Source organism: Ammodytes marinus, assembly GCF_949987685.1.
Source record: "Ammodytes marinus genome assembly, chromosome: 16".
In the NCBI taxonomy this organism is placed as follows: Eukaryota; Metazoa; Chordata; class Actinopteri; order Uranoscopiformes; family Ammodytidae; genus Ammodytes; species Ammodytes marinus.
In genome coordinates this window covers 21,843,560-21,870,647 of record NC_137220.1, presented here as the reverse complement: position 1 = coordinate 21,870,647, position 27,088 = coordinate 21,843,560, and the positions used below count along the sequence as shown (strand labels likewise).

Genomic DNA, 27,088 nt, shown 5'->3' with positions numbered 1-27,088 from the left:
TGATGAGTTGAAGAGTTATGAAATTGCCAAGAAAAATAATTCAGATTTGAGGCCAAACGTCACAGTGGTACTTACAATGTTGTTATCAACCTTTTAAGCACAGAGGACCACCTCAAAGCCATGCACCAAGACCTGATTTAGCTCATGTATCAAAATGAAGACTCTTCAGTGGCCTAAAAGGCTATCTTACTGTTTTTTTCTGGGATGCTCAATTGCATCTTTTTCCCTTCCCACACACTTGCACTCCCTGTCTCAGTTAGGACTGACCCTTCAAAGAGGCATAGATTGAACAAGAGACATAACACATTTCTAAGAAATTTCTTTAAATATTGTCTTCTCAATTAGTGACCGCACAACTGTTAATTAGGTCAAAAGATCTGGTTCAAGTACTGAGGAGGAGGTGGGGGGAGTCAACTAGTCAGTCAGGGAATTAGTCAGGATTCAATGTTAAGACCACTTAACATGCTTTATTTCAGCATTCAAAATAATTAGAAACATCTCAATTTATTATACATATACAAAATAGGTACAGATCTTTGTGGTGTTTTCCCCCATGGGTGTGTCTGTCTGTCCTCTCTCACATACTCTCTGCTGATGGCTGTCTTTATGTGCATTTCAAAAATCTCTATTTGTTTGCAATTTTTTATCTTTATTTTTTTTGAGAAAAATTCACCCTTCGCACAAGAAAACAAGAAACAAACTACAACAGATGTGTGGATAGGATGACAGAAAGGTGGAGGGGGCAGTTCAAAAATAGAAAAAAAAGTGTGATGAAGAGAAGAAGAGACGCGGATCCCCTTTTCATTTGAGCTCAGAAACAGAGCTAGAATTTGACCGAAAAGGCTGGGAATAAAAGAAGTCTGTCTCATTCTGGGCACCAAGAATAAAAGCCATGGTTTTATTTTTAGCACCAAGAGGACCCTGACACGCCAGAGTGACCTTAACACCATTGGACAAGTACAGCCAGACTGCAATGCCAGGGGACCTCAAAGAAAGAATAGCACCTTCCGTTTTAGCTGTTCCTGCTTCTGTTAAAGTGTCAGTACAACACAACTACAACAACGACCACACAACTATTGCAGGCTTCACATAAGGAAAACACTGGGCCCTTTTTTAACAGTTGGAATTCCTTGCTTTTCTGAGGTAGCCATATATATAGTTTTTCTTTCAAAAAAGAGGTTTAAACCCATGTTTCTCTGCTGGTGGTTTTAATGTGACTTTAAAAAAAAAGTGTAAAATTGAAAAGAATGAACAAGAAAGTGACCACAACAACAATAGAAACCACAACAGCTACAACATTAGCGGATGGATAGGAGGGAGTTGTCAGTGTTGTCTGGGGGCAGGTGTAGGGGGTCGGGAAGGGGTCAGAACAACAGAGACAAACATGGCTGTCAGTTTCACCGTTTATTCATCAACACCGGAAACGTGGTACAATGCAATCGGGTTCTGTCTGTTGGGACTGTCCTTTCATTCCTCTCACCGCAGTGGTGTATAAAAATACAAAAGTCACCTGTGTGTTTCTGTTGGTTTTTCTGTAAACTCCAGAGAGGCCTGGTTTGGCCGGATGTAGAGGGGAAGTAAAATTTTTACACTTTACAGAAGCATATATTATTTTCTTGTTGCCAGTGAAACAAAATGTCTTCTCTACAGGATCCTTGGTGTTGGTGATGGTAAAAAAAAAGGTAAAAAAAAATCAAAACAAGAGTCAGAAACAAAAAAGTAGTGGTCCCAAACGCGACGATGTAGACGCCGCCACATCGCCGCCATCTTGTTGAAGTGCAGGTTTTAGGCAAAGTGGACCATCGAAGAACAACGGCCGAATGGGAACTCGTGAAATCACGAGCAAGGGTCGGATTTTTCAGAAAAAATGGCAATAGAGAAATGTTTGGTGGGCTTTTTTTTAGAGAGAGATGACTGTTAGAAAAAATAAAACACACACACATTCACACAACAACAATTTCAAGTCCAGATTTCTCTTTTTACAAGAAACAGACGGGTCCAACTTCAAGGCCGAACTCTTGGTCTGGAGCACCAACATCCATAGGAGCGATATCAATGATGGGCAGGCGAGATGTTTTCGATGTCTTGTAGTCAATGACTGTCTTGCCCCATGCACCGGTGTGTGACTGGGAAGAGGGAAAAAGAAAGGTGGGTTAGGATCAACATTCCAAATGGCATAGTTAACTATGTAAATTTCCAAATTTCTTACATTTTGCTTGAATTTCATTCAATGCACGTAAACTGTAAGAGTAGCTATAGTACCTAGCATGCATGTATAATGTTTGATTTAATCCCTAATTTCTTTTGTCACAAGACTCAAATCTGTTGAGTGTATACCACCAGGCAGTGAAAAAGCCTGCTGAATTACAACCTTTTACCCTTGACCTGCTTCCTACTGTTTATTGCAAACTATGCAGGATTAGCATTTGAAGCTTATCCTACTGTCTGTGAAATTTGGATAACAATGTCAGGCTAAAGTCTCCTCACCGTGCATCCGTCTTCCAGGACGCTGTAGGTGAAGCGGCTGTTGCCCTCTGCTCTGATCTCGATCTCGTTGGAGCCCTGGAGGAGCATGGCTTTCTTGAGGTTGCCGACGGAGGCGTCCATGTAGGCGACGCTGTTCTTGCAGTGGTAGGTGATGTTCTGGGATGCCTCAGTGGACATGAGACGCAGGAAGGTCATCTGGATGTTGACATCTCCTGGCAGAGAGCCCTCGCTGCCGTACTCGAACTGTGTAGGAAAGATGAGAGGGGATGAAGTTGCTGACTTTAACAATCAGGCCATGCAAGTCATAAGATGCAGATAATAAGAAGTGGGGAGGTCACATGGAGTTGGAGAATAGCTGAGAAAAAAGGAGAGGAGCGAGAATAGGCTTAATTGAGAAGAGAGAAGGGGCAGGATATGGAAGAACTCAGATGAATTTTGCCTTAAGGAAGGTAGGAATGGAGTTATATGCTCAAACTGAAGAAAAATTAAACGTAGAGTCAGCGATTTTAGAAAATGCTTGATGTCAGAAATGCTTTTAAAAAAATCAGTGAATATGTCTTCACGATGGGCTACCGGTCCGTCGTGTGTATTCGCAGGTACAAATCTGGTGTTTATACCAGATTTTGGGGCCCACCGTACCAAGCAGCATGCCCGTTTACAGAGCCTATGCTTTGTATTAACACTAGATTTTTTACAGCGCACAAACATTGTGTACAGGTAGCAAATCCTTCACTGATGATTTTGACAAAAAGTGATTTTGACAATAAGCTTTTTCCAGAATCGCTGACTCCACCTTTACCCTCTATAATGGGTTAAGAGGAGAAGGGCAGAAAGAGTGGGTAGTTAGAGAGAAACAGAAGAAACCGAGAAGAGATAGAAGCAAGTAGTAAGGAAGTGTTCCATTCGGCAGGTTCAGCTCTGTTTACCTGGAAGCCGTCATTCATTGCCTCTCCGAACCAGACGTGCTTCTTCTCCTTGATGTTCTTGCTGACGTACCAGTTCTTCTGAGCAACCTCACGCTGTGTGGGAGGTACGCAGGTCTCTCCGGTCTCCATGTTGCAGTAGACCTTGATGGCATCCCCAGTGCAGCCCTGGTCAGGGTCGATCCAGTACTGGCCTGTAGAACAAGGCATTTAGAGAGCAGAAGGTCAGAAAAGACCTCTAGAACTCAAAATGCTCTCATACCATTGTCCACTAATTTCACTTCCTCTAACGGCCTTCCTTTACTCACCGCTCTTCCAGTCAGGGTGGCACATCTTGAGGTCGCGGCAGGTTCTGGCGGGGTTCTTGCGGGTACCGTCTGGGCTGCGGATCTGCTCAATCTGCTGGCTCAGGCTCTTGAGGGTGCTGTCAACCTCGAGGTCGCGGTCACGGAGAACGTTAGCGTCGTCAGCACGGAACATACGGTAGGGATCGGGTGCCTTCTCCTGTGGCTGGGAGATGAAGCCGAGGTCGAATCCGCCACCTGAAGAGCCTGGTGCACCGGCAGGTCCGGGAGGTCCAGGAGGACCCTAGGAGATGAGATGAGGAAGTGAAGGGAGAGGTGGTTTACAAGTTGGTTATTTCCTTAGTAGTTTAGACATTGTGGTGTTCTCACAAAACCACAACCTTTATATCACCTCATTATTGAACAACTAGGTAAATGATAGTTATAGACTTACAGCAGGTCCCATCTCTCCAGAACGTCCACGAGGTCCGGAAGGTCCAGTGGGACCAGGCAGGCCAGTCATACCATCCTTACCAGCACTACCGGCAGATCCTGCAGGGCCCTGTAAACACCAAAAAGGGGAACATTAAAGCCTCTCGATGTCCCTCAAAACACTGATACATCGAAAGCAAACATTGAAATGCAAAACACGTAAAACTGCTTAAAGCACAGTGAACTTACTCTAGGTCCAGCGGGTCCAGCAGTACCAGCGGGTCCCTGGTCTCCTGAAGATCCCTGTGGGTTGACAAGAATAAGACAGCAGTGAGAAATAAAGTGTATATACTGTATGTGTTTTACGCGTGTGTAGGAACGAAGTGACATACAGGAGATCCAGCGGGTCCCTGCATTCCAGTGAATCCTCTGTGTCCCTTCATGCCTCTCTCTCCAGCCTCTCCAGTCTCTCCCTTGTCTCCACGAAGCCCATGAGCTCCCTGTAAGGAGAACGAAGGATTTGAAGATTGTTAATTTTGCCTTTTTGTTGGACGGTGTTCCATCGATTGTAAGTAGTAAACAATTGATGTACTGATGATGTTGCTACTTACAGCAGGTCCACGGGGTCCAGCAGGGCCAGCAGCACCAGCAGGGCCAGAGGGTCCCTGAAAGATCCAAAAGTCAGTCGAACGTATTGTAGAGGCAGGGTGCAGTGAAACACAATCTATGCTCTCGACCACAGTAGATCTGGTTTCAGTGGCAAAGTGCCATTAGCGTATATTTTCAGAAAAGACAGCGGATAAAACAAATAAGGATTTTGAAACTCACAGACTCTCCACGGTCACCGGTCTTTCCAGCTGGTCCGACGGGTCCGGGGGCGCCAGGGGGTCCAGGGGCACCAGATGCTCCAGAAGGTCCACTCTCTCCACGGTCTCCCTAAAATGGATACACAAGTACAATTGGTTACTCCTGCTTTAAATTACCATGGCCTTTCCAGTCCTGCATTTATCACAGTAGATGCCTAGGTTATCATCACTGTATCTAGATGAATCAGCTGTAATTAGCATGTTGTTTGTTAAATGAACTTGCACGTGGGTACAGCTAGAATCAGTTTGATCTATTGTGCTGGTGAGTAAGCTATCATGTCATTTGAACTTACCTTGGGTCCAGCAGATCCATCACGACCAGTTGATCCCTCGTTACCGGGGGCTCCCTAAAACACAAAGCAGATAGATTGATGAGGAAAAACCTACATGGTTCACCCATACACATACAGTACCAAACAAATGGCAGACAGATAGCTTTGTTGTACAGGTTTCATTATTTCTTCATACCTCACGTCCAGACTCGCCAGGGGCTCCAGCAAGTCCAGAGGGTCCCATGGGTCCGGGAGGTCCACGCTCACCTGAGGGGCCACCAGGTCCCTGCTTTCCAGTCTCTCCCTATGGATGACACAGCCAGTCAGTCGAGTCGTAACTTTTCAAATCAATTGAAGCTTATCTGGGCTTGCTACGTGTTGTAGGTCTGGCTTTAAAATTTCATCCATTACAAAATATAAGTATGTTATTTGAGGATAAACTTTGGAAACTTTGTTTTCTGCTTGCCCTGTGGCCTTTCACCCAGGTGACTAAATAGTTTTCATGTCCTGAAACCAAAGGTAAATTATGTCTCCCATTGTTCTCAGTGGTTTTGTTGTTATTGTCCCACCATCTACTCAGTTACTATTCTGAATTTGGAATAATGTTTGGTTCATGTTGGCTGGTTAAAGACATTTGAGTATTCTGGCTCTATCTGATCCAATGTGCAGTTTGTTATTTTGTAGTGTGTAGCACAATAACAAGAACTTACAATTGCACCGGGCATGCCAGGGAAACCTCTTTCTCCCTTCTGTCCAGGCAGACCAACAACACCACGTGTTCCAGCAATACCTACTGGGCCGGGTATACCAGGAGCACCCTGCAGGGGGCGACAGAGATAGACAAAAAGAAAGTGGTTAGACATCAAGGTGTAGGGCAGGAGAAACTGACAGCAACCAACACCTGACATTTTGTAAGCGTAATATGGGAGATGAATTCAATGCTACAGCATGAAGAGAATAATTTAGTTGGTATCAAATCAGTTATATATTGGTAACAGATATTTTGATTCTATGAATGATTGGTAAACTTGGTGATCATTCTTTCAGTATTATAGTTTGTTCTGAGAGTTTGAGTGTTTTGGAAGGTAACTTACGTTGGGACCTTCACCACCGGGGTTACCCTTCTCTCCAGTAGGTCCTGGGGGTCCAGCAGCACCCATCTCACCAGTACGGCCAGCGGGTCCAGTCTCACCACGGTTTCCTTTTTGTCCCTCCTTGCCACCTGGGCCAGAGGGTCCGGGTGGTCCAGAGTTGCCCTATGGAATGAATACAACACTGCTGAAAACCATCCTGGACATTGAGCCATGCCACAGGAACAAGAGGTGCTAATAACATTTGGACTTACTGATGGGCCGGGAGGTCCGACTCTGCCAGCAGCACCAGGGAAACCAGTAGCACCCTAAGGAGAAAGACATATGTTCATTAGCGGAGTGTAGCCAAAAAAGGTTGTATCAAGTCACTGTATGTGCTGTGAGAAAACATGATTAATCCTTGCACCACAAGTAAAAACCTCTAAATGAAAACATGTTTTTTTGCGTATGGTCGGTATCCCACTTTTAAGTGTGCCACGGGCACTATCACCTCTGACATCTACACTACTGCTTGTGATGCTCCTTATCAAGGAATAAGAGCTGAAGTCAGAGTAGATTAGAAGTGTGGTGACTTACAGGAGGTCCAGCGGTTCCACGGGCTCCTTTGGCACCATTGTTTCCAACGGGACCCTGAAAAAGTACAATAGAGTTTCAGTCGACATAGAAAATCAGTAACAGGTAACGCATCTATGGAGAATTCTGATGTTCACTTTAAATCATATTGTTTTTTGGGCTACAATGAGGTGCAAATGTATGAGTTTACAAACCTGAGGTCCGGGGGCACCAGTGGGTCCTGAAGCGCCAGGGGGACCAGCATCTCCCTTAGCACCATTGTCTCCAGCCTCTCCCTTACCGCCAGCCTGTCCATCACCGCCCTGTAGTAGAATGGAGGTGGATGGATAGAAACAAAAGTCAAGCAAAAGAAGAAATGAGTTGACAAGAAAAGCAAGGACGATTTTTGGGGGAATGACTTACAGGAGGTCCAGCGAATCCAGCAGGTCCAGGTGGTCCAGACTCTCCACGCTCACCCTAAAGGAAGATGAAGTGGGGAAGAGTCAGCTAAGGTTTGCAAGATTCAACAGTCAACCAGTTTAAAGACTTCGAACTCTGCTCCTGACAGACCAGCAGAGAGGTACTTACAGGGGCTCCGCGAGCTCCAGCAGGTCCAAGAGGTCCGGCGGCGCCAGGCTCTCCCTTGTCTCCAGTGGATCCAGCAGGTCCGGGAAGTCCAATTGGTCCAGTCAGACCACGGGGTCCATCCTTACCGCCAGCACCATCAGCACCCTTGGCTCCATGGTCACCCTGGGTTATAAGGTGGATAGTGGTAGTGTGAGTGAGGAATACAAGGGGGCAATCGATCATACATCAGATCCTGTACCACTGGGAGCATTTTGTAGCTGGCTTTGCAGCAGATCAGTTATTACTGTTGAAGAGCACTATATAACTTTGGTGTGTCAGAGAAGGGAGAATCATCAACTGTATATTATCATAAATAAACATAGTGCACATTTAAACAATTAAGAGTATGCCAGTGGTGTGATGGTGAGGAAAGTCTTCACGCTGGAACTAATAGGATGTGTGACTGTTGGGTCTCTGAAATCCTGGATGTGATCTGTGAGTCCTGCCTCTCACTACATCAGTGCATCAGCAGTGAATTGTTACACAGCATTCTATGCACTGCTGATATAAGCCGTACTAGGAATATTGTCGTGATGACTCACTCTGTCTCCCCTCAGTCCTGGAAGACCACCGGCACCACGCTCACCAGGCATTCCCTGCAGTCCGGGGGCACCCTGGGCTCCAGGAGCACCGGGTGATCCAGCATCTCCCTGAGGAGGGAGAGGAAGTAAGAGGGTAAGTAAAAGGTTAAGGGCGATGAAGAATCTCTAACTGTGTGCCACGTGGTTGCACATTAAGTCGATGAGAGCCATCAAGTTTGAATTTGTTCATTTTCTAGGGTTTACCTTAGCACCATCGTTTCCAGCAGATCCGGGGGATCCACGGGCACCTCCGGGTCCAACAGCGCCAGGGGCACCACGCTCTCCAGGGAATCCTCTGTCTCCCTGATGGGAAAAGGGATCCAAGACAGTTTGGTAAGTTGAAGTGGAAGCGCAAAATGGGTTTAAAAAATTGTGATTAACTGGCAGTGAGCATGATTGTTTTTTTGTTTTGAAACAATGTTAGCTTAAAATTATCTTAAAATTAGCCAAGCTATCTACATAGCTAACCAACACTAATTTAGCATCAGTGTGTTGTTAGTTAGCTTTAGTCTGTTAGCCTTTTTCCAGCCCCAGCTTGGATTGGAATAGACAAAAAAGGGCAATATTTACACCGAGTCGCTACAAACAATACTGAATAAATAACTGTTTAAAGCTGTTTGTAGCATGGCTTTCAAACACATACTGATTATAAGGTATCACACAACTCCCCAATGACCAACAATTAATTGATGTCACAGGAAGCTGGCTGCTGAGTATTTGGAATGAATGTGATGGTTATGATGATGAGTGACTTACTCTGGCTCCAGCAGGTCCTGCGGCACCAGCTTCACCGGGCACACCCTAGATAGGCAGATAGACAGGCAAGCAATGCATTAATTTATTTACCAGGATGGGTCAATTTGATCATATATGTCAGCCAATCATATCTCAGTTCGTACCTGCTCTCCAGATTTGCCAGTCTCACCAATAGCACCCTGGGGTCCTGGAAGACCCTGGAAACCGGGTCCTCCGGCTGGTCCTTGCTCTCCTCTCTCACCAGAGGGACCCTTAACAAAAGCAAGATAATGATTGTTAGAGCTGACAGCAAAGGACCTTAAGTAAGGAATTGTGTAGGAATCATTTATTGTAAGTAGTGGCATATGCAGTTATTTATTATGAAAGCATTTAGTAGTGAGAGACCATAATTAGGTCAATGAAGGGGGCTACAACTGAGCCATGTGATAATATGGGTATGTTTCTGTGTGTGTGTGTTTGTGTGTGTGTGTGTGTGTGTGTGTGTGTGTGTGTGTGTGTGTGTGTGTGTGTGTGTGTGTGTGTGTGTGTGTGTAGCTATGTGCAGTTTACTACTCAGTTTTTACTATTGTTTTTAATTAAATAAATATATAAAAATTATACTATATATTGGATATAAACATATGAGTAGTATATTGTATTTTTTAAGATACTTGGTGAATAAATGATATATTTGGATGAGTTTTAAAAAATGGTGATGAGCAAGTGTGATAAATAATTAACGATGACTTAAGGATTTGGAGTGCCATTAAATAAGTTTTGACTTCTTCCTAATCCTTTTTCGAACATGTAACCCATGTCACCAGCTATTTATCATCCATAGATCTTCTTTATATTTTGTGTAATTTCATTGTCATGTGTTGAATGAAACTTAATGAATTTCAATAAATCAATCAATCAATCAATCAATCAATCAATCAATCAATCAATCAATCAATCAATCAATCAATCAATCAATCAATCAATCAATCAATCAATCAATACTCACAGAAGGTCCAAATGCTCCTTGAGCACCAACGTCACCGTCCTTTCCGGGGGCACCCTGGGTAAAAAGATGGCGGCCTTTTAGATACACAGTTTCTAGCTTTTATGTATTACAGGAAAATAAATAGTGGAGCACAGGAGATTCAAAGATTAGCACAACGTAAACAACTTACAGTGGGGCCAGTGGGTCCCATTACTCCTTTCTCACCAGGCTTTCCACCGTCACCCTACAGACAGAAGCAGAAAAGTGCTATTAACAGAGATGTGGAGACTCTGTGGAGATGTTTTAGTAGCCTTTTTCTCAGTACCTAATCTAAATTACTCATAAAAGGGTATCAACATATCAAAGTCATTGTGAAGCAGTTGAGAGAAAAGAGATACTCACAGCAGCTCCCTTGGGTCCGGGGAATCCCATGACTCCGGGCTGGCCTCTAGCTCCAACGGCGCCAGGGGGTCCAGGGCGGCCATCTTGTCCAGCAGCTCCCTGGTGAGGAGGATCAATTAGTGATTAAAACGAAATGCAGGTGTAGGTTTTCATGAGATTAAGATCAAATGTGTTATTCTAACATGAACTTACAGCAGGTCCCGTCTTGCCATCAGGTCCAGGGCTGCCAGGGCTACCAGTCATACCCTATAAAGGAAGAGAGGTCAGATGTCAGAAAATGGCCCTGTGTGCACACTGACTAAATGATGTTGCAGACAATTTGACGATTATTCAGAAAACAGTTTATCAGGAAATTTCACCTTAGCTCCAGGCAGACCAGGCTCGCCAGTGCGTCCAGACTCGCCAGTAGATCCTTTGGGTCCGAGGAGACCGGGGGCTCCGCGCTCACCGTTAGCACCCTAGGGTGGGGGAGAAAGAGAGAGGAAAGAGGAAGAAAGAAAGAGATTAGTTCAATACAAATGCAGAGCTTTACAATGCTTGTGAAATGAAAAGGTGTGTGTTTTCAACTCACTTTGGCTCCAGCGGGGCCATCACTACCAGGGAAACCACGACCGCCAGGGGCGCCCTGCAGAGAGAAACAAGCACATCTTGCTTAGCTCTATGACCTATGACCATACTCCTGAATATTCTGACCTATACAACACTGCGTTTGCTCAGGTGTATTCTGGGGAGATATTCAAGTTCCACTGAGTAGGGTTAGAGATTTCAGATTTTCTTAAAATAGTTCAAAAATACCATAAGATTGCCCAAAAAACGTTGACGTATGATTGATGCATTGTGGTCCAAATATGTCCATTTGAATCATACTATTTTGGAACCAGATACAATTTCTGCACCAGATAATGTCAACAAATGTCAATGAATATATAATGTTTATGCCTTTACCCTCTAGTGCCTGCAGGGGGCACTTGAGGGTTTGTTTACATGGTCCTGATGTTCATTTAGAATGAACCCATGTAAAGTGCCATATCCACATCAAGTGGTCATTCGAGCAAATATAAAAAATAAATAATATTGTGAAGATAAGGTGAGGTTCATACTCGCTCTCCGGGGGCTCCACGGCCTCCTGCAGCACCAGACTCTCCTCTTGATCCTCTCTTGCCTTCCTCACCAGATGGGCCGGGGGGTCCCTGAACTCCTGGGGCGCCCTGGAGAACACCAATGAGATGAAAGAATAAGAGACCAAATGTGCATTTGTACGTGTGTGTGTATACAGAGCTGTGCTCCATGCTGGCTGAAGTCAACTTACACCCTCTCCCTTGGCACCGTGCTCTCCCTTTGCTCCTGGGGCACCGACCTCACCCTGAGGGAAACAAATGATAGTTAGACAACACAAACAAACAATAAGAAGAACAACGATGCAAAAACAACTAATGTCAGTCACCTGAAACACAGAGACCTTTGAAACATGATGAATTAACAAAAACTGGGACGGATCTTAAAAAATTATAATATTAATTAATTAATTTCTAAATAAATTAAAAATTAAAAACAAACAAAAACAAACACAGACAATTTATTTAGAAAAAACATGCAGGACACTGAATTGATTTTAGCAGTTGACTTTTACCTCAGTGTATTTGCACTGATGTATTATTTTGATTTATATCCATTAAAATGGAAAAGATTTTTAGAAAATACTACTAATACTACTCTGGTTAGTTCAAAGAGAGCTTTACTCACATTGTTACCCTTGGCTCCGGGGGCACCGGATGCACCCTGACCACCTGGGGGTCCACGGGGTCCGGGGAAACCGGGAGCTCCAGCAACTCCAGCAGCACCCTGCAGGGGGCAGCACACAACAGCAACACAGTCACATCATGCCGTATGGCCAGGAATCAGTCTATGTGCGTATGGTTGACTTTGAAACACACATAGCCCATGCCGGCTCCTTTGTCAGTGCCTTGCTCAACCTTTTTGGGCCAGAATGGGAATCAACCCCTGAACCCTGACCTGCCAAATTGGGGGAAAATATACTTACAGGGTTTCCCTTGGCTCCAGAAGCTCCATCAGTTCCGGGGTTTCCCTAAGAGAAGGAACAGAAGAGAGAGATATTCAATAACAATCCGAAGAGCCGCAAACGAGGATGTATTTTTCCGTACGATAAATATAGTTTCAGATAAATATATGGTCTCATCTTTGTCTTGTACTTACAGAGGGGCCAGATGGGCCAGCAGCTCCGGGGTTGCCAGGCTCACCACGTGATCCAGCGGGTCCCTCGGATCCGCGAGAACCCTGAGGTCCGGCCTCTCCCTGGGCAGAGGGAAAACAGAAAAACAGGATTCAGTCAGATAATCGCGAGTACAAACCAAAACATGATTAAGGACTTGGTGGAGGGATGGAGAAATTTTTTAAAATGGGTGAACATAAACTTGGACTTTTGAGGAACACTGTGTTCAGGTTGAAAAATAATTAAGATTAGCTCGATGGGTTTTTAAAAAGAAAAAAAATCACACTCAATCTGTATTCCGATCTTCAAATGCAATACATTAAACACAACAAACACTAAGTAAATGTTGCTCTTCTCTAAATGTGAGCCAATCGTCTTTTGCTGCTTTTATGGGCTGTGGTTTGCCAAGAGTGTCCATAAAAGGCGCACTCAAATAATTAACACATTTAATATCCTTAATTTAGGGAATTTTGTCAGGTTCACACACTACTACAAGGCCCAAACCTGATTAGACCTAGTAGTAGTATGCAGTGTGTAACTTGGACAAGGCCCATAATTGTATGACCTCGTAATGACCTTTATGACCCCACACCCGATGTGACCCCAGTTGCATCAAAGATTCAATTGACTTTTAACCATCTTCACATGAGAGATACATCAGAGCACTGCAAAGTCGGGTCAGGGACTTTCAATGACCAGCACAAGCTCTCAGAGAAGAGATAGAAGGTGAAGAAATGGGACGTAGCCACATGACATGTGTGGTATTACTTTGGGAAAGATGGGAGTTTTAAGAAAGACAAAGTTGAAGGTGTGGGGACATTCAAAATGGAGGTTGTCTACGCCATGGATTGTATAGTACCTTGGCTCCGGGGCCACCGGGGAAACCAGCAGGTCCAGCGGGGCCAGTGGGACCCTGAGAACGAAAGAGAAGAAAAAAAACATTCAGACTAAAGCGTAGGACATCCATCTGGCCAGCCAGTGCCAACACACTTTATACAGATGCTTTTGTATCAGAAAACACACAATCTATACCTTCAGAGAAATGATACTTTACGAAATTAATTAAAAGCGCCAACAAGACTTACGTTAGGTCCAGCAGCACCAGCAGATCCATCGTTACCGCGAGCTCCCTGCAACACATAGACAAACATAATTGATCCATCTGTCCATTGGTATACCGATTACAGATAGATAGAATCTGTGAGTGTGTGTGTGTGTGTGTGTGTGTACTCACAGCAGCTCCATTGGCACCGGAACGTCCTCTCTCACCGGGCAGACCACGGGGTCCCTGAGAAGGAGGGAGAGAAAGTCAGCCGGCTAGTTTCTTTAAATTAAAATGGAAGGGAAGGGGCAATTCCAAGATGGCAGCTAACAGGCCAGACAAGATAGGGGGCAGTTGTTTTACTCACCATAGCGCCGGGGGTACCGTTCTCACCGGCGGATCCAGTCTCTCCCTAAACATAGATGAACACACAGGTCAGGTCAGGTGATGGGAATGACAGCGACAGTGTAGCATCATGTGCCAATATTAACTTAGCAAGCCAATATGGTGTTACTAGTACTGCAGCCAATACCTAAATGAGACTGTCCAGCAATTTTACACATACAGTACAAGTCAGTTCACTAGTCGTAAGGAGGACAGAGTCATCTTGGCTTGGGCTTGGGTACTAAATGTACTAAAGTAAATGTGTTGTAGGTTGCATGGTGGGAAATGCAGTTTTGTAGTTAAGTGATGGTGCGATTACTATAGCTGGATAGAACGTATAGGTCATAACTACTCTTGCTACTTCTCTAAAAAGTACTACTGAACACAAACTTGGATGAACCAAATTGATATTGATTTTCAACATTGATAAAAAGGAGGCACACAATACCTTGGGACCAGCGGGGCCAGAGTCTCCCTTGGCTCCATCCAGACCGCTGAATCCCTACAGAATAAACAGAGATTTACAAATGAGAAGAGGAAAACAATTGGAGATTCCATATTTGTAGTTTAGTAAACGGGGTTGAAGAGGGAGGCAGGCTGTTTACTCACTCTGTGTCCCTTGATGCCGGGCAGGCCAGGGGTTCCTGGGAATCCACGAGCTCCCTGGGAGAGAAAGAAAAAAGATAAAAGACACAAATTAATACCGCTTAATACTCTTATTCTGATCGGCAAAGTCTATATTCTTTTACTATTCAAAGACACTGTTATTAAGTTCCGGTATTCATAACCTTAGGCATAATCTTTTTACAGGAAAGAATCATATTGAAAGGCAGGGCTAAATATCTGATCTAAACAAATGGGGGAGGGAGGGGGGGCATTACGATATCAAAGATATGGGATACTGAGTTATGATAGTATTTAATGTCACGAGTAAAGATTAGCTGACTCTTTTTTTATTATTATTCTTTTTTCTAGTTAGTATATTTCATGTCCAGCAATACAATGAATGCATTCATCTGAACATATATAAATATGATTTCTTATGTAATTGTAAAGATTGTGTGCATTTATGTAAGCATGTTTGTTTCTATGTTTGTGATGTTATCTTGTGACAAACCAACACACAAACTTTAACAAAAACATTAAGAACAACACTGCCATGGAAAGTTACCTGTGGGCCGGAAGGTCCGCGCTCACCGTTGCGACCGGGTTTGCCAGACTCACCCTGTGAGAAAGAGAGAGAATGGGGATGGATGAGGAAGGGTGATGACTAAAGTCCTTTTTTAAAATCTAAACCCAAATGACAGGTGGTGAATAGAGGAGTGGATCTGAACTCACATCCTCTCCGTTCTTTCCTGAGGGGCCGGCGGGGCCACGGGGACCCATGGAACCCTGTTGGACAAAGATGGACAATGAGGTGAGAAAGGGCACAAACTACAAACTACCGGGGTAGCAATGTAGACGTGCATTTGTTGCAGTGGTGTGAAGCCAATACAATACTCACAGAAGCTCCAGCCTCTCCAGACTCGCCAGGTGGGCCGGTGAATCCCTGAGGTCCCTGTAGAAAAACACACATGAACACCATCAATACTGTGCTTACACTAACAATACTGTTGACAACTATGTTGATAACCCCTCGCTATTTGAAGTTTATTCACCCTGATGCTAAGTTATTCTACTAAATGATTGCATAATACAGTGTGAACCACTTCAAACAGGGGGACTAACAGCAATCTGTCCATCAGCCAGTGGAGTATCTTTCTTTCATGGCGGCTGTTTGCTCATTAAAAAAGGCAGAATTGTGATTTCTGTAGTGAAATAGATAAACACTAATATGGAGTGGCATGCAAATCAAGCTGTGTTTCTTCTAGGGTGAAGCCAGGCCACACAGACCTGCTCTAGCCCGCTGCACACATCGCTACTAGGTCCAGATTGGATCCATTCTCATGATATTTTCAGGGATTTCGTTATACTGGGGTGAATATCTAAATCTCGATAGCACTACTGTTTTGTTGTAGTTTATATAAAGGTCCTAACTATATATAAGGGAACAAACTCAAGTGCTGGGAAGGAAAGCAGTGCAAGAGTTGGAAGATGATCAAGGTCATCAAGGTTCAATAAAGCCACCTTGACCCTTGACCCTTGAACCTTGATGATGATGATGTCACGATGATGTCACAATGATGTAAGATGTAACGCCTTATGTCACTGCCCTCTCATCCTCTATCCTGCAAACCTCAGATTTCAAACATTTTGAATTGATAGAAGGAGGAGCTGGTGTACTTACGCCTGCGCCAGGAGGTCCAGGGGCACCACGGGGTCCCATTGGGCCCTGTCATTCAAACAAACAGAGGCAAGGTCAGAGGCTGCATCACCATGACTGAGAGTGTGTGTGTGTGTGTGTGTGTGTGTGTGTGTGTGTGTGTGTGTGTGTGTGTGTGTGTGTGTGTGTCCTACCATAGGTCCAATCACGGGCATGGAAGGAGACTTGTCATCGTAGCCACCAGACATCTGAGGGGAGAAGTTCTGGAAGAAGCAGAAAGGAGGTATGAATATCCTGAGGCAATGCTGTTTCACCTTTGTACATAACAAACTCAAGACCCGTTCTCTCCCTCTATATGTGTATGGACTTTTAGAATGCATATGTAGAGATTTAATATTGTTTTTTTTAAATAATTCCAACAAAATATGATAGTAGATTCTGGGGCATTCTAGCCAGCCAAGATATTGTAAATCATATCTCAGTGTACTAAGTCCTGAAAATGAATATGTAGTATGTATGCAAAGGAAACCTAAAGCAAAAACATGTCAGATGGAATTTAAGTGCCCAACCCTGTTGAGTGTTTCCTACTTTGTTCAACAATATCCTATCATTTTGTCTAGACAAACAGCTTGAACACTAAGACACTAGCACTCTTAAGCGGTAGGGCGATATCCAATTTGAGGTCAGGTAAATCCAGGCTAACTGTAGTCATTTAGAATGATAATCTGCTGTTGATATGTTGTGGTCAGTCAGGAGTGAAGGCAATTTTACATTCACATGCCAAATGACAGAGTCTAAAGGAATATTGCCATAATATGCTGAATTTGGATGGAAGTCAATGATAAACAGTCACAACATGCTTCGTTCTACTACTGTTACTTTGCATATTATCCAGTGGAAGATCCAATGCAAGGTTGCTGAATAAGTGTTGACCAAAAATGACCAAGAAAGTCAACTGTAAACTGAATCATAGCATAATAAACAAGATGGTGATACTATTAGCTGTATGTGGTAAAGAAGTGTGTTAGTACATTGACAGGTTTCGACATTAAGCATGGTAAATTAGACTGGTTTGACAGGTTAGCTAGCCTAGTAAATAAGCATGTGAATAAATGGTAGATTTGGCATAAGAATGCCAAATTATCTTGGGAATGTTATCTTAATATCATGTCAATTGCAATGAGAGTCGGTTGGAGTGATAGTTTAGTAAAGCAAATATGGATGGAAATTGAGGATTAACTTCCCCTTTCCTGGGCATGTACCCTAATTAACTTTTGACCTTTTGACCCTAGACTGAAAGCCACACTCACTTGGAGTAGTCTATTTTAATCCCAAAATCATGTGAGGCCACCCAAAAACATTTGTAATTCCCAAACGTTTCTTGGACCATGCCGTGATGCCACGGTTCATCTGGTGGAAGAATATACAATCCAACTAACAAAGGGGATTATGGGTAGTGGGATTTGAGTGCTGGGAAGCAAAGAAGAAAAAACTGAATTGGGACTGCCATTGGTCTATTGTCTTACTTGTCAATTTGGAATCTTATAACTTAAATTTAAGAAAATCAAGAGGGCCAAAACTTACTCCACCGAGGCCAGGGGGTCCAGGGGGGCCAGGAGGTCCGGGCATTCCAGGTTGGCCGGGGATACCATCGTTACCAGCGGGGCCACCATATCCCTGCAGAAGAGAGAGAGAGAAGGGGTCAGGCCTAAGAGTCTAGAGACTATAAGGGTCACCTGAGTGCAGGGCTCCAGTGGCCACACTCGCATAGCTACATGACATCATCAGTGTATAATAACCTTTTGAAAAATATTTTATTTTCCTATGTGTGTGTGTCTGTCCAGGCTAATTTGCTTCCTATGGTGATGAAACGATTGCACCTGGATGAGATGCAGTTTGGTTAAACACCCCCTAGAGACCTTCCATGTGACCAAACGGGAGTGGACTTCAAGGTGGTCATGTGACATATGACCTCATCAGCATACAGGAAGTGGGTAAGTAAACAGTCCACTGTTTATTTTATAGGAAAGTGTTCTGCTTGTGAGTTCTACTATAACAATATTATGAATACTATTCAATAATCAATAAAGTAAACTCATTTAAAGATTGTAGGTAGCCTCCCCCACTCGGTTGCAGGTGAAATTGAATGAAAATTAATTATTTAATAAAAAGAAATTATCTTCATCCTAAACCAAATGTGTCTCTTCAGCTGGCTGATCCAAATCCCATCATGAAAATGATTAGAATTAAAAAATAATTTTGACCTGAGATGAAAAAGAAAAGGCTAATTTGATCTGAAGTAAAACATGGCCTCCCCACTGCAAAAGTAACCCCAAACCCAGCTGATGGAGATATGCCATGAAGCCACCCTTTAAAGTTTTGAAAATCGCCCCAAATAAGAAAAAAACAAAATCCTCTGTGAAAAAATAACTCTCAATGCTTGAACTGCTCAAAACCCAAAATAACCTCTTCCCCACAGTGTCTCACTTAATTCCTTTAACCAGGCACAAAGTCTCTGCTCTCTGTCCCTCTCCAAACAGCTTCACCCTCTGTCTGCATGTCTCAACCTGACCACAGAATGTTTTCCAGTCTCCGCTCTCACTCAGTAAAGGATGAACCCATAGCTGTTAAAAGCACATGTCTGGCTTTCCTTTACTTTGTCTCTCTTCATAAGAGTTTCTAGAAACAGGAGATAGAGACTTGATTCATGTGTAAGTGAAAGTAACAAAGTAGAGGTAAGTGTAAGTAACAAGGTATAGGTAGCAGCCTTCGGTGCAGTTTGAAGTAACTACAAATGCAATGTACTGCTTACATGCATCGAATGGCTGTTATAGAAGCAGGACAAAGTGCCAGTAAACGTATTAGACATTAGGCCTTTTGGAACAGCTACTCTTTGCAAAGTAGTCCATCAGCAGTTTCAGTGCTTTTACTTTGCATACCTCAATATCTTTTGACTTCTAACATTAATTCCTTTTTCCGAATTCAAACGCATCAGCTCATAGACACACAGGAATTTTTTTGCTCAGAGTGCCAGGCTTTGAGCACAGCACGCAACGCAACACAACACAAATCAAAAGATTGATTATGGAATCATGAGAGGAAGACAGCGTGAACCTACCCTGTCTCCCTTGGGTCCACGCTCTCCCCTGGGTCCCTATTGAGAAAACAAAGAAGTGTTTAAAATAGTGTCTCTGTGTATGATAGCACAAAATGATGCAACAATATATCAGAATATGATTCAAATGATTATTATTATTATTGTCATTATTATTTTTTATTTTATAGATCTAGTCAAAAGCGATTTTAACTTGATCTTATGTCCCATTGATCCATCCAATAATGATCAATAATCAATATTTAATTAATACAATTGCACGAGTCAGTCTTGTTTCATTGAATCATATAATGATACTCACGAAAAATATATTGTCATTGGATAATAGGGAATGATAGATTTAGAACCATCATTGGATAGGCAATCGATCAACAAAGAAAAATCAATATTTACCTCAACAGCGGGCGATGTGTAGCCGTCTGAGAGAGGGGACACAGAAGGAGATGGAAAGCGGTTTAACAAAAGAAAAAGGCAAATAAAATATATTTCATTACAAATATGGAGATTTAAATTTAGAACATTACATCTGTAACAGCAGGAGGAATATGTGTATATCTGATGCTGGAAGAGAACAAGTGTGTGTGTGTGTGTGTGTGTGTGTGTGTGTGTGTGTGTGTGTGTGTGTGTGTGTGTGTGTGTGTGTGTGTGTGTGTGTGTGTGTGTGTGTGTGTGTGTGTGTGTGTGTGTGTGTATGTGTGTGTGTACGTGTACGTGTACTTTGGGGTGAATGGGGTCAGGAGTGCATGTAGTCATGCTTGAGAGAGGTAAGGTGTGATGAGCAAGAATGGTGTGTGTGTGTGTGTCTGGTGTGTGTGAATGTTTTGGCCTTTCCCCTTAGGAAGCATGTAAAGAGAAAAACATCATAATAAAAAAAAATATATATATACTAATTTGAAATGAAACATTTGCGATAGGGGCATTCTTGGAGAAAGTGAGCATTAGAAAATTGTAGCGTACTGTCGTCGGGGCAGATGGGGCAGCACTCGTCGATGGGAATGACGGGGTTGGGGCATTCGCTGATGTCCTCGCAGATGACTTCATCGCACATCACATTTCCGTTGTCGCACACACAGATCTGGCATGGCTCCGGCTTCCACACATCCCGGTCCGCAAACACCTGGCCGTCCAAGGTGCAGATATCGCCCTGACCTGAGGGGGGCGACATACACACAGAGAAGGGAAGGCAGGTGAGACACCTACACACCGCACCAAAACACAAGGGCCTCAACATGACATTGAGGAAAACCCAATGTTGTAAATTTGCTTCAATTAAAAAGTCGACAGAAAAACAAATTAATAAATGATTAAATAAACTAATATATCCTGATATAAACTGTCCCAACTTCATCAGTTTGTATCCGCATCCAAATAAACAATATTTCTAGTGAGGTTTCAACCAATTTCGCTTTCTTTTGAATTGCTCCAATCGTGTCCCCTCATATCAACTAAAAATAGAATTGTATATCATATTGATGTACTCTATAAACACTGTGGTCTATACAGGCCTGTGTTCCTGTTTGTGTATACCTCTTAGCATTAAAGGAAAATATAAAGTGCTTCAAGTTCAGTAAAAAATACGTTAAGCAAAAATGCTGTATTGACACTAAAATCATGTCCATCAAATCAACAACCAAGGAAATGGGTTAACGCAGTCACATACAGACTGCAGAATCTTGCATATTTACATAAATGTTCATCAATATGCACTCTCACATCTGTAAATCAGTACATGTCAAATCTCAATCTCAGAACTGATTGCTGGGAAAGGTTTGAACACGTATTGGAGGAGCAGAAATAGGACAGGCCTGAGGTGACAGGGAGGGCACCAGTGCAAAGGCATGTTATGCAAGGAGCAGTCTCCAACTGGTTTACTTTCTCCTTTACCAGAACAGAACCTGATCCTTCCATTGCTCTAACTCTATGTCACATTTTCCGACCTGAGCTACATCACTGCTGCTGCTGCTTCCTCTGCTGTGGGATTCTCATCAAGACTAACCCAAACTGGGGCCCCCGTTTGGGGCTTATAAATCTCCCAGCATGCCAAAGTGCTGAGCTCACAGGGAAAAGCAGCAGCAGTGCTACAGACAGTCGGCTTGGCAGCAACTGGTGGAAACAGCGTCCGCATGTGTTTGCAATTAGAGGAAACAAAAAAAAGAGTGGAAAGAAGTAGAGGAGGAGGAGGAGGAGGAGGGTAAAAGGAGGCGGTGAGGGGACGTGGCGGCCAGATGTGTCTGCAGCAGCGGAGATGCGCCTCTGGGTGGCGCTGCCAGACCGTTCAGAGGGTTTAAACCACATCTGCTTCAGACAGACGGGCAGGCAGAGAGCTGGGTCCTTTCCAGGCTAGAGAGGAACATCTGGAAAAATTGCATTTTCAAGATCCTTTGGTTCTTGTTTTCCAGAGCTGAGCTGATTTTTCTTTGTCTTTGCACAGGAGGAAAATATCAGTGTCTTAACACCAGACAGAGGCCTTTACAAACTCTGTGTGAGTTCTCCTTCTTCACTCTCTAAACTTGGAGACAGAGGAGGCTTCCTCAGGCTGGAGAGGTCAAATGTTTTTTTTCCAGCAGACAAGACTACGCCTGCTCAGCTTCTTCTCTCTCTCTGTTCTCTCCCTTATGTGACTGTCTCTCGCTCACCTGGCAAGCTCAACACTTAGCTCCAGGCAAATTACTCTGCCATATCAATCAGGCCTGTATGAAGATATTTGCAGGCAGCAAAGTTAAGGGGTGTCATATTGATAAAAAAGCCATTGAGGTATCCGGCCTTTTGAAGGGGGATAAAAGGCTAGTGGTTATTTTCTTAAAAGGGTTTTGGGTTTAAATGTGAAAAAGCAGTCTCCTTTAGAATGCCCTCCTCTGGAGTTACAGCCTGGAAAACTTGCAGCAACTCGCTCTGCATGCATGGGAGAGTTGGGGGTGGGGGGTGGGGGATAGAAAGACATAGACAAACACAACCAAAGGGGGAGAGAGAGAGTGGGAGGCCTTCTTGAGATGCCCAATGCATTACGCACACCCTGTACTGTCTGAACCTCAAGCTGCACAAGCTCATCTACCTATGTCTGCGTCAGTGTATCTACGTGGAGATAAACGATGCCATACACATCATCAAAGCTCATACTTCTAGTTCAAACTTTTTTTTCCTTCCTTTCTTCTCTTGTCTGCCTAAAGTAAGATCTCAGCAGCCGTCCAACCCCCTCGGAGAGAGAAAATCCACTTTTTCCAAAACCAAAAAAAGAGAAAAAAGGTTGAGAAGCTCCAGTACAACAGTGATGATGAAAACTTACGGTCGTCCTCGCCCTGCGCCCTGACAAGGAGCACCGCTGCGCTGAGCAGCAGCGCCAGCCGAAAGTCCACAAAGCTGAACATGTCTAGAAACCACTAGACATGTAGACTCTTTGAGGGAGGAAAAAAAAAAGGTTGGGGATGTTTTCTTTCTTTTTCTGCTACACTCCACTCATACACGGGGTGTTTGGGGCAGGGTCCGCTCGTCTGTTCACAATCCTCCTGACCCCAGCAGAAAACTCCCTACTGCCTACACTCTCTTTCCACCAGGGCTTTTATATGGGAGCCTGAAGATCTGGGAGGTGCTGGAGGAGACTGGGCCGACTAGGGGGCGCACCCTCGTCGTTACCCTGACGCTGCTGCCGTTCACGTTTAGGGAAGAGAAGAATGGAACCCCTCCTTCAAAGAGAAAAAAAACAGAAGAAAAGAGGGGAAAGAAGGAGAAAAATCAGCAGGTTCCCTCCTTCCATAACTCCAAAGCAGAGGAGGGGTTGGAGTTTGGATGGGAGAAGGCAGGGGGGGCCGAGCAGGATGAAACCCGATCCTGAAGAGCATCGGCGGGTCGGAGGAGGATCTTCTCCTGCTGCAGCAGCAGCCATGGCTTTCATCCACATTGTCTACTTCCTAACTTTGATTTGACTTGAAATTGAAGTTGAACACAGTCTTTGGCTAGTGTGGCTTCAGAGCAGTTCTAATTCTAGTAAAGGTTTAGTTCACCAGCTAATGTCTCAGAACTTGAACCTTTTTTTGTCAAGTTTCTGGTGTGTTGTGATTTGGTGTTCAGCTATAGGTTCTTGGAACTTGTCTTAAGGTGAGACCATGCAGGCAAAAACATCGTTATCTGAAGGCTATTTTGCTTCTCTACCATGTCTTCTTTCATGCTAGTAAAAAATCAAAGGTCCAAAGTGTACATTAAGGTGTTTATTTGACTAACCCTTTTCTGTTTGCATCTGTATATTTCACATATACAATTGTCTAAAAGAGATGCAAATGTAAACATAATTAGTTAGATATTGCCAAAGGCGTATTTTTATTCAAAGATTTCTGACAAAACTGATACAAAAAAATAATATTTTTAATGGAAGTAATCAACTGGCAAAGTTTCATGATGATCTCTAAAAGTGACCATGTTTGCCAAATGCACCTGCAGTATCTGGCTGTCACTTCATGTATTGCTTGTAGATGGTAGATATTGTCTTAATTGTTCTAGTTTTCCAAAGTTTTTGTAAGGTTTTGGCTGTCAGACTGTCCACGCGCTGCTACATGGCTACAGGCTTAGGGGTGTTTGCTCTAGTTTGTAGGTTTAGCTTAGCTTTTTTTTTTTTTTATGTCTTCAGCTAAGTCAGGTCACTCAAGTCTGACCTCAGGTTCTGAAGGGCCTGGTTGTTTGAATTGTTCACTTGACTTTCAAATCATGTGTTTCTTGTTTGCGGATTGCCATCATGCTACAACCTCAGGCACCAATCTTAAACTATGTTTTTATAAGAACGTGTTTCAGCTCCCTCACACCAACAATTGGTCACCATAAAGACAAAACTCCTTTATTTGGTCAATTTCCAAACAGTGTAAATGCGTTTTTACATAATGTCGGAGTGAAACACATTTAGTTCCTGCAATAACCGAGTTTTTAGGCCACTAGGGGACAGCAGAAACAATTTGTGAACAAAACATTAACATATCTTCACCTTTAAAAATGTTTTAACTTCTTCTGGGATTTTAACCTTTATTTGACAGTTCAAGTGAGAGAGAAAATGGGGAGAGAGAAACCGGGGAATGACAAGCAGTAAAGGTCCAGGGGTCGGATTCGAACTTGCGACCACTGCGACAAAGACTGGACCAATATGGTATGCGCTCCACCCACTAGAGCACCTCACTTCACCTTTTAAGTTGATATAGAAAACTTGTTGGTTAACGGTTGCTTACACATAACAACATTAGCATTATATTGGAGTTGTTGGTCTTGTTTTTAACTCTTATCTATAAACTGTTCGGTACAGAAAACCTAATCTAACCTTATCTGGGGACCATGAACGTGCTTAGCAAATATGCAAATCTGCCTGATCGATCTCAGATCAATTTGAGTGCAAAAGTGACACATTGGCCTGAGACCAGCAGTTCATTGGATTTCAGCTTGTCTCGTGTATAATCACAAACCTGAGTCCGGTGGTGGCAATAGAGGAAGGTTCAAGAGTGGCCAAAGTTTAGATGGTTCGTCGTCTTGGGATCAGTAGAGTCCACAACTGTTTCTGTAGGGATACTTTGCAATTTTTTGAAATGCATTCAATTAATGCTGTGATCTGCTGCACCTCAAATGTAATCACTGTTCATTCATCTCTGTTGTATTAGGCTGGAGGCAGGAATTTCAAAGGATATCTCAAAACCTCCGCATGGGACTTAAAAGACATGCAGAGTTCATGAGGGTAAATCTATGATGTGATCAAACCAGCAGCAGATTTATACTGATTATACTATAATGAATTCTAGTCAAATAAACATTTGTCAAATAGGAGGCACCATTTAACCCAGGCACATACCAGTTTCACACTTTACATCCCAGGGTTTGACCTACGGTTCAAGAGTCATGACTCCAATTTGGTGTCTTTGTGGAGTGATGCATGTGCACACACTCATGGAGTGATACTGATGCTAAGGTGCAGATTAAGGTTATTTTTGGGCATTTTCTTTCTTTATTAGAAAGTGAGTAGAGACAGAGATGAAATGGGTCAGAGAGGGGAATGACATGCAAACCTTGGCTTTCAAGTCAACTGTGCGCTTGTCGCGTACCTGCTGACTTAAGGCCAAAGAAAAACTCATGTAAATGGATAGACAGACGGACGGACAGACAGACGGACGGACAGACAGACAGACAGACAGACAGACAGACAGACAGACAGACAGACAGACAGACAGACAGACAGACAGACAGACAGACAGACAGACAGACAGACAGATAGATAGATAGATAGATAGATAGATAGATAGATAGATAGATAGATAGATAGATAGATAGATAGATAGACCTCCAGTTGTAAGTCGCTTATAAAAGCGTCTCCTAAATGACACGTGATGTAGATACAAAGATAGATAGATACATAGTTAGATCAATAGATAGATGGATGGATGGATGAATAAATAGATAAAGAGATAGATAGATGTTTGGGAGAAGCAGCCGTTCACCATTTTTTATGAGCAAAGCAGATGTTTGCATTTTTTTTGGGGGGGGACCAGCAGTCGGCCGAAACACAGCCCCTGTTTTGAAATACCTACACAATTGTAGGGTTTTGCAGACGACGTTATGATTGTTATTGGCTTTAAATAATAAAAGCCCCCTTCTAAGCGACTGCGATGTGCGATTCCTTCAGCTGTGTGCAGCGCCGGCCAGGCTGCAGGTGAGCTGTAATTAGGCAGAAAGCAGACATTATGGAGCAGAGGAGCAGCAGCTTTCTGCCATCTGATCCACAAGCAGCAGACACGTTGCACAGTCTGAAGCTGGCCAAGCAAGCCTCTAATTCACTCCTCCTCTCTTTCTCTCTCTCGCTCTCTCTCTCTCTCTCGCACACACACACACACACACACACACACACACACACACACACACACACACACACACACACACACACACACACACTTTGTGCAGATACCTTCACATTATCCATGTGTCTGCGTGTGTGTGTGTGTGTGTGTGTTTTTTTCTAACAGGGAAGAGGATGGAATGCAATCTGTCTTTCAGGAAGAAAGAGAAGCAGAGAAGAAGAAGAAAGGGAGGAAAGCGCCACCTCATCATTCCCCGGTTATAAACTGCCAGCTCTGATGGGATCCTCACAGCGTCACAGAGCAACACGCACATCATGCCTTTGTGCCAATGAATACATGACGAAAAAAACCAACGCATTGCTCTCATTTTCGGGCAGCACACATCACCGAGACTTAGCTCATGGCTATTCAACTGTATTTTCACCATGTGGCATTGTCAGCTGACTCGCAGCCAGCAGTCAAATTGTGTATAACCCACAGTGTGTGTGTGTGTGTGTGTGTGTGTGTGTGTGTGTGTGTGTGTGTGTGTGTGTGTGTGTGTGTGTGTGTGTCAAGCAATCGTCATTTATACATCATAAAGACTCGAGTTGAAATATGGGGTCGAGTTTAGGCACGTAACAGAAATGAGTCTAGTCGTATGCAAGCAGTAAAGTCTGGAGAGACTTTAAACACTTATCTTACACAGTAGTTACACTGTTTATTTTTGAGCTGCATGTTAGAAAATGGAAAGCAAAAGAAACCAGAAGAAAGCTTTAATCCTAGATTGTAATACACAGTATGTGGCCGATGTTAATGCAAGCGCTAAGGACGACTTTAACGCTTCTACGAGCTCTACTTTTACATTCACAAGGGGTCACATGACTATTTGTTCATCAAAAGGGACAGTAGCTTCCCTCAGCTGTTTAGGAGCTTGATAGCAGCGTTAAGCCTATCGTTTCATGGTCTTTTTTCTTAAATTGTATGTTTTAAATCCCATGCGCTACCTGCTCAGCACCAAATGAA

At 43.4% G+C, this 27,088-nt stretch overlaps 1 protein-coding gene across 1 annotated transcript; it reads right to left on the bottom strand.

Moving 5' to 3' along the window:
* Window positions 1-434: 434 nt before the first annotated feature.
* col1a1a (collagen, type I, alpha 1a) lies at window positions 435-22,811 on the bottom strand. Its single transcript, XM_080043740.1, has 49 exons — window positions 22,555-22,811; window positions 20,229-20,420; window positions 19,665-19,690; window positions 19,275-19,310; window positions 17,741-17,833; window positions 16,351-16,419; window positions 16,181-16,225; window positions 15,398-15,451; window positions 15,232-15,285; window positions 15,065-15,118; window positions 14,503-14,556; window positions 14,342-14,395; window positions 13,877-13,921; window positions 13,702-13,755; window positions 13,553-13,597; window positions 13,327-13,380; window positions 12,452-12,550; window positions 12,279-12,323; window positions 11,981-12,079; window positions 11,547-11,600; window positions 11,338-11,445; window positions 10,809-10,862; window positions 10,597-10,695; window positions 10,430-10,483; window positions 10,238-10,336; window positions 10,026-10,079; window positions 9,857-9,910; window positions 9,015-9,122; window positions 8,872-8,916; window positions 8,320-8,418; window positions 8,077-8,184; window positions 7,496-7,657; window positions 7,331-7,384; window positions 7,123-7,230; window positions 6,932-6,985; window positions 6,610-6,663; window positions 6,359-6,520; window positions 5,975-6,082; window positions 5,461-5,568; window positions 5,286-5,339; window positions 4,955-5,062; window positions 4,738-4,791; window positions 4,519-4,626; window positions 4,376-4,429; window positions 4,149-4,256; window positions 3,719-3,998; window positions 3,414-3,604; window positions 2,488-2,730; window positions 435-2,126 (listed from the first exon to the last, which is right to left on the bottom strand). The coding sequence occupies exons 1-49, from the start codon at window positions 22,634-22,636 to the stop codon at window positions 1,980-1,982; spliced, it is 4,347 nt and encodes a 1,448-aa protein (XP_079899866.1). The 5' UTR covers window positions 22,637-22,811; the 3' UTR covers window positions 435-1,979.
* Window positions 22,812-27,088: the final 4,277 nt, after the last annotated feature.

What these genes read in the sequence shown, in the direction of transcription:
- col1a1a (XM_080043740.1), bottom strand. Translation starts at nt 22,636, where the DNA reads ATGTTCAGCTTTGTGGACTTTCGGCTGGCGCTGCTGCTCAGCGCAGCG. An exon ending in GACCCCCTGGCCTCGGTGGA is followed by an intron (nt 16,420 to 17,740) that starts GTAAGTTTTGGC and finishes TGCTTCTTCCAG; the next exon opens with AACTTCTCCCCTCAGATGTC. An exon ending in CCGGTGCCAATGGAGCTGCT is followed by an intron (nt 13,598 to 13,701) that starts GTGAGTACACAC and finishes TATGTGTTGCAG; the next exon opens with GGAGCTCGCGGTAACGATGG.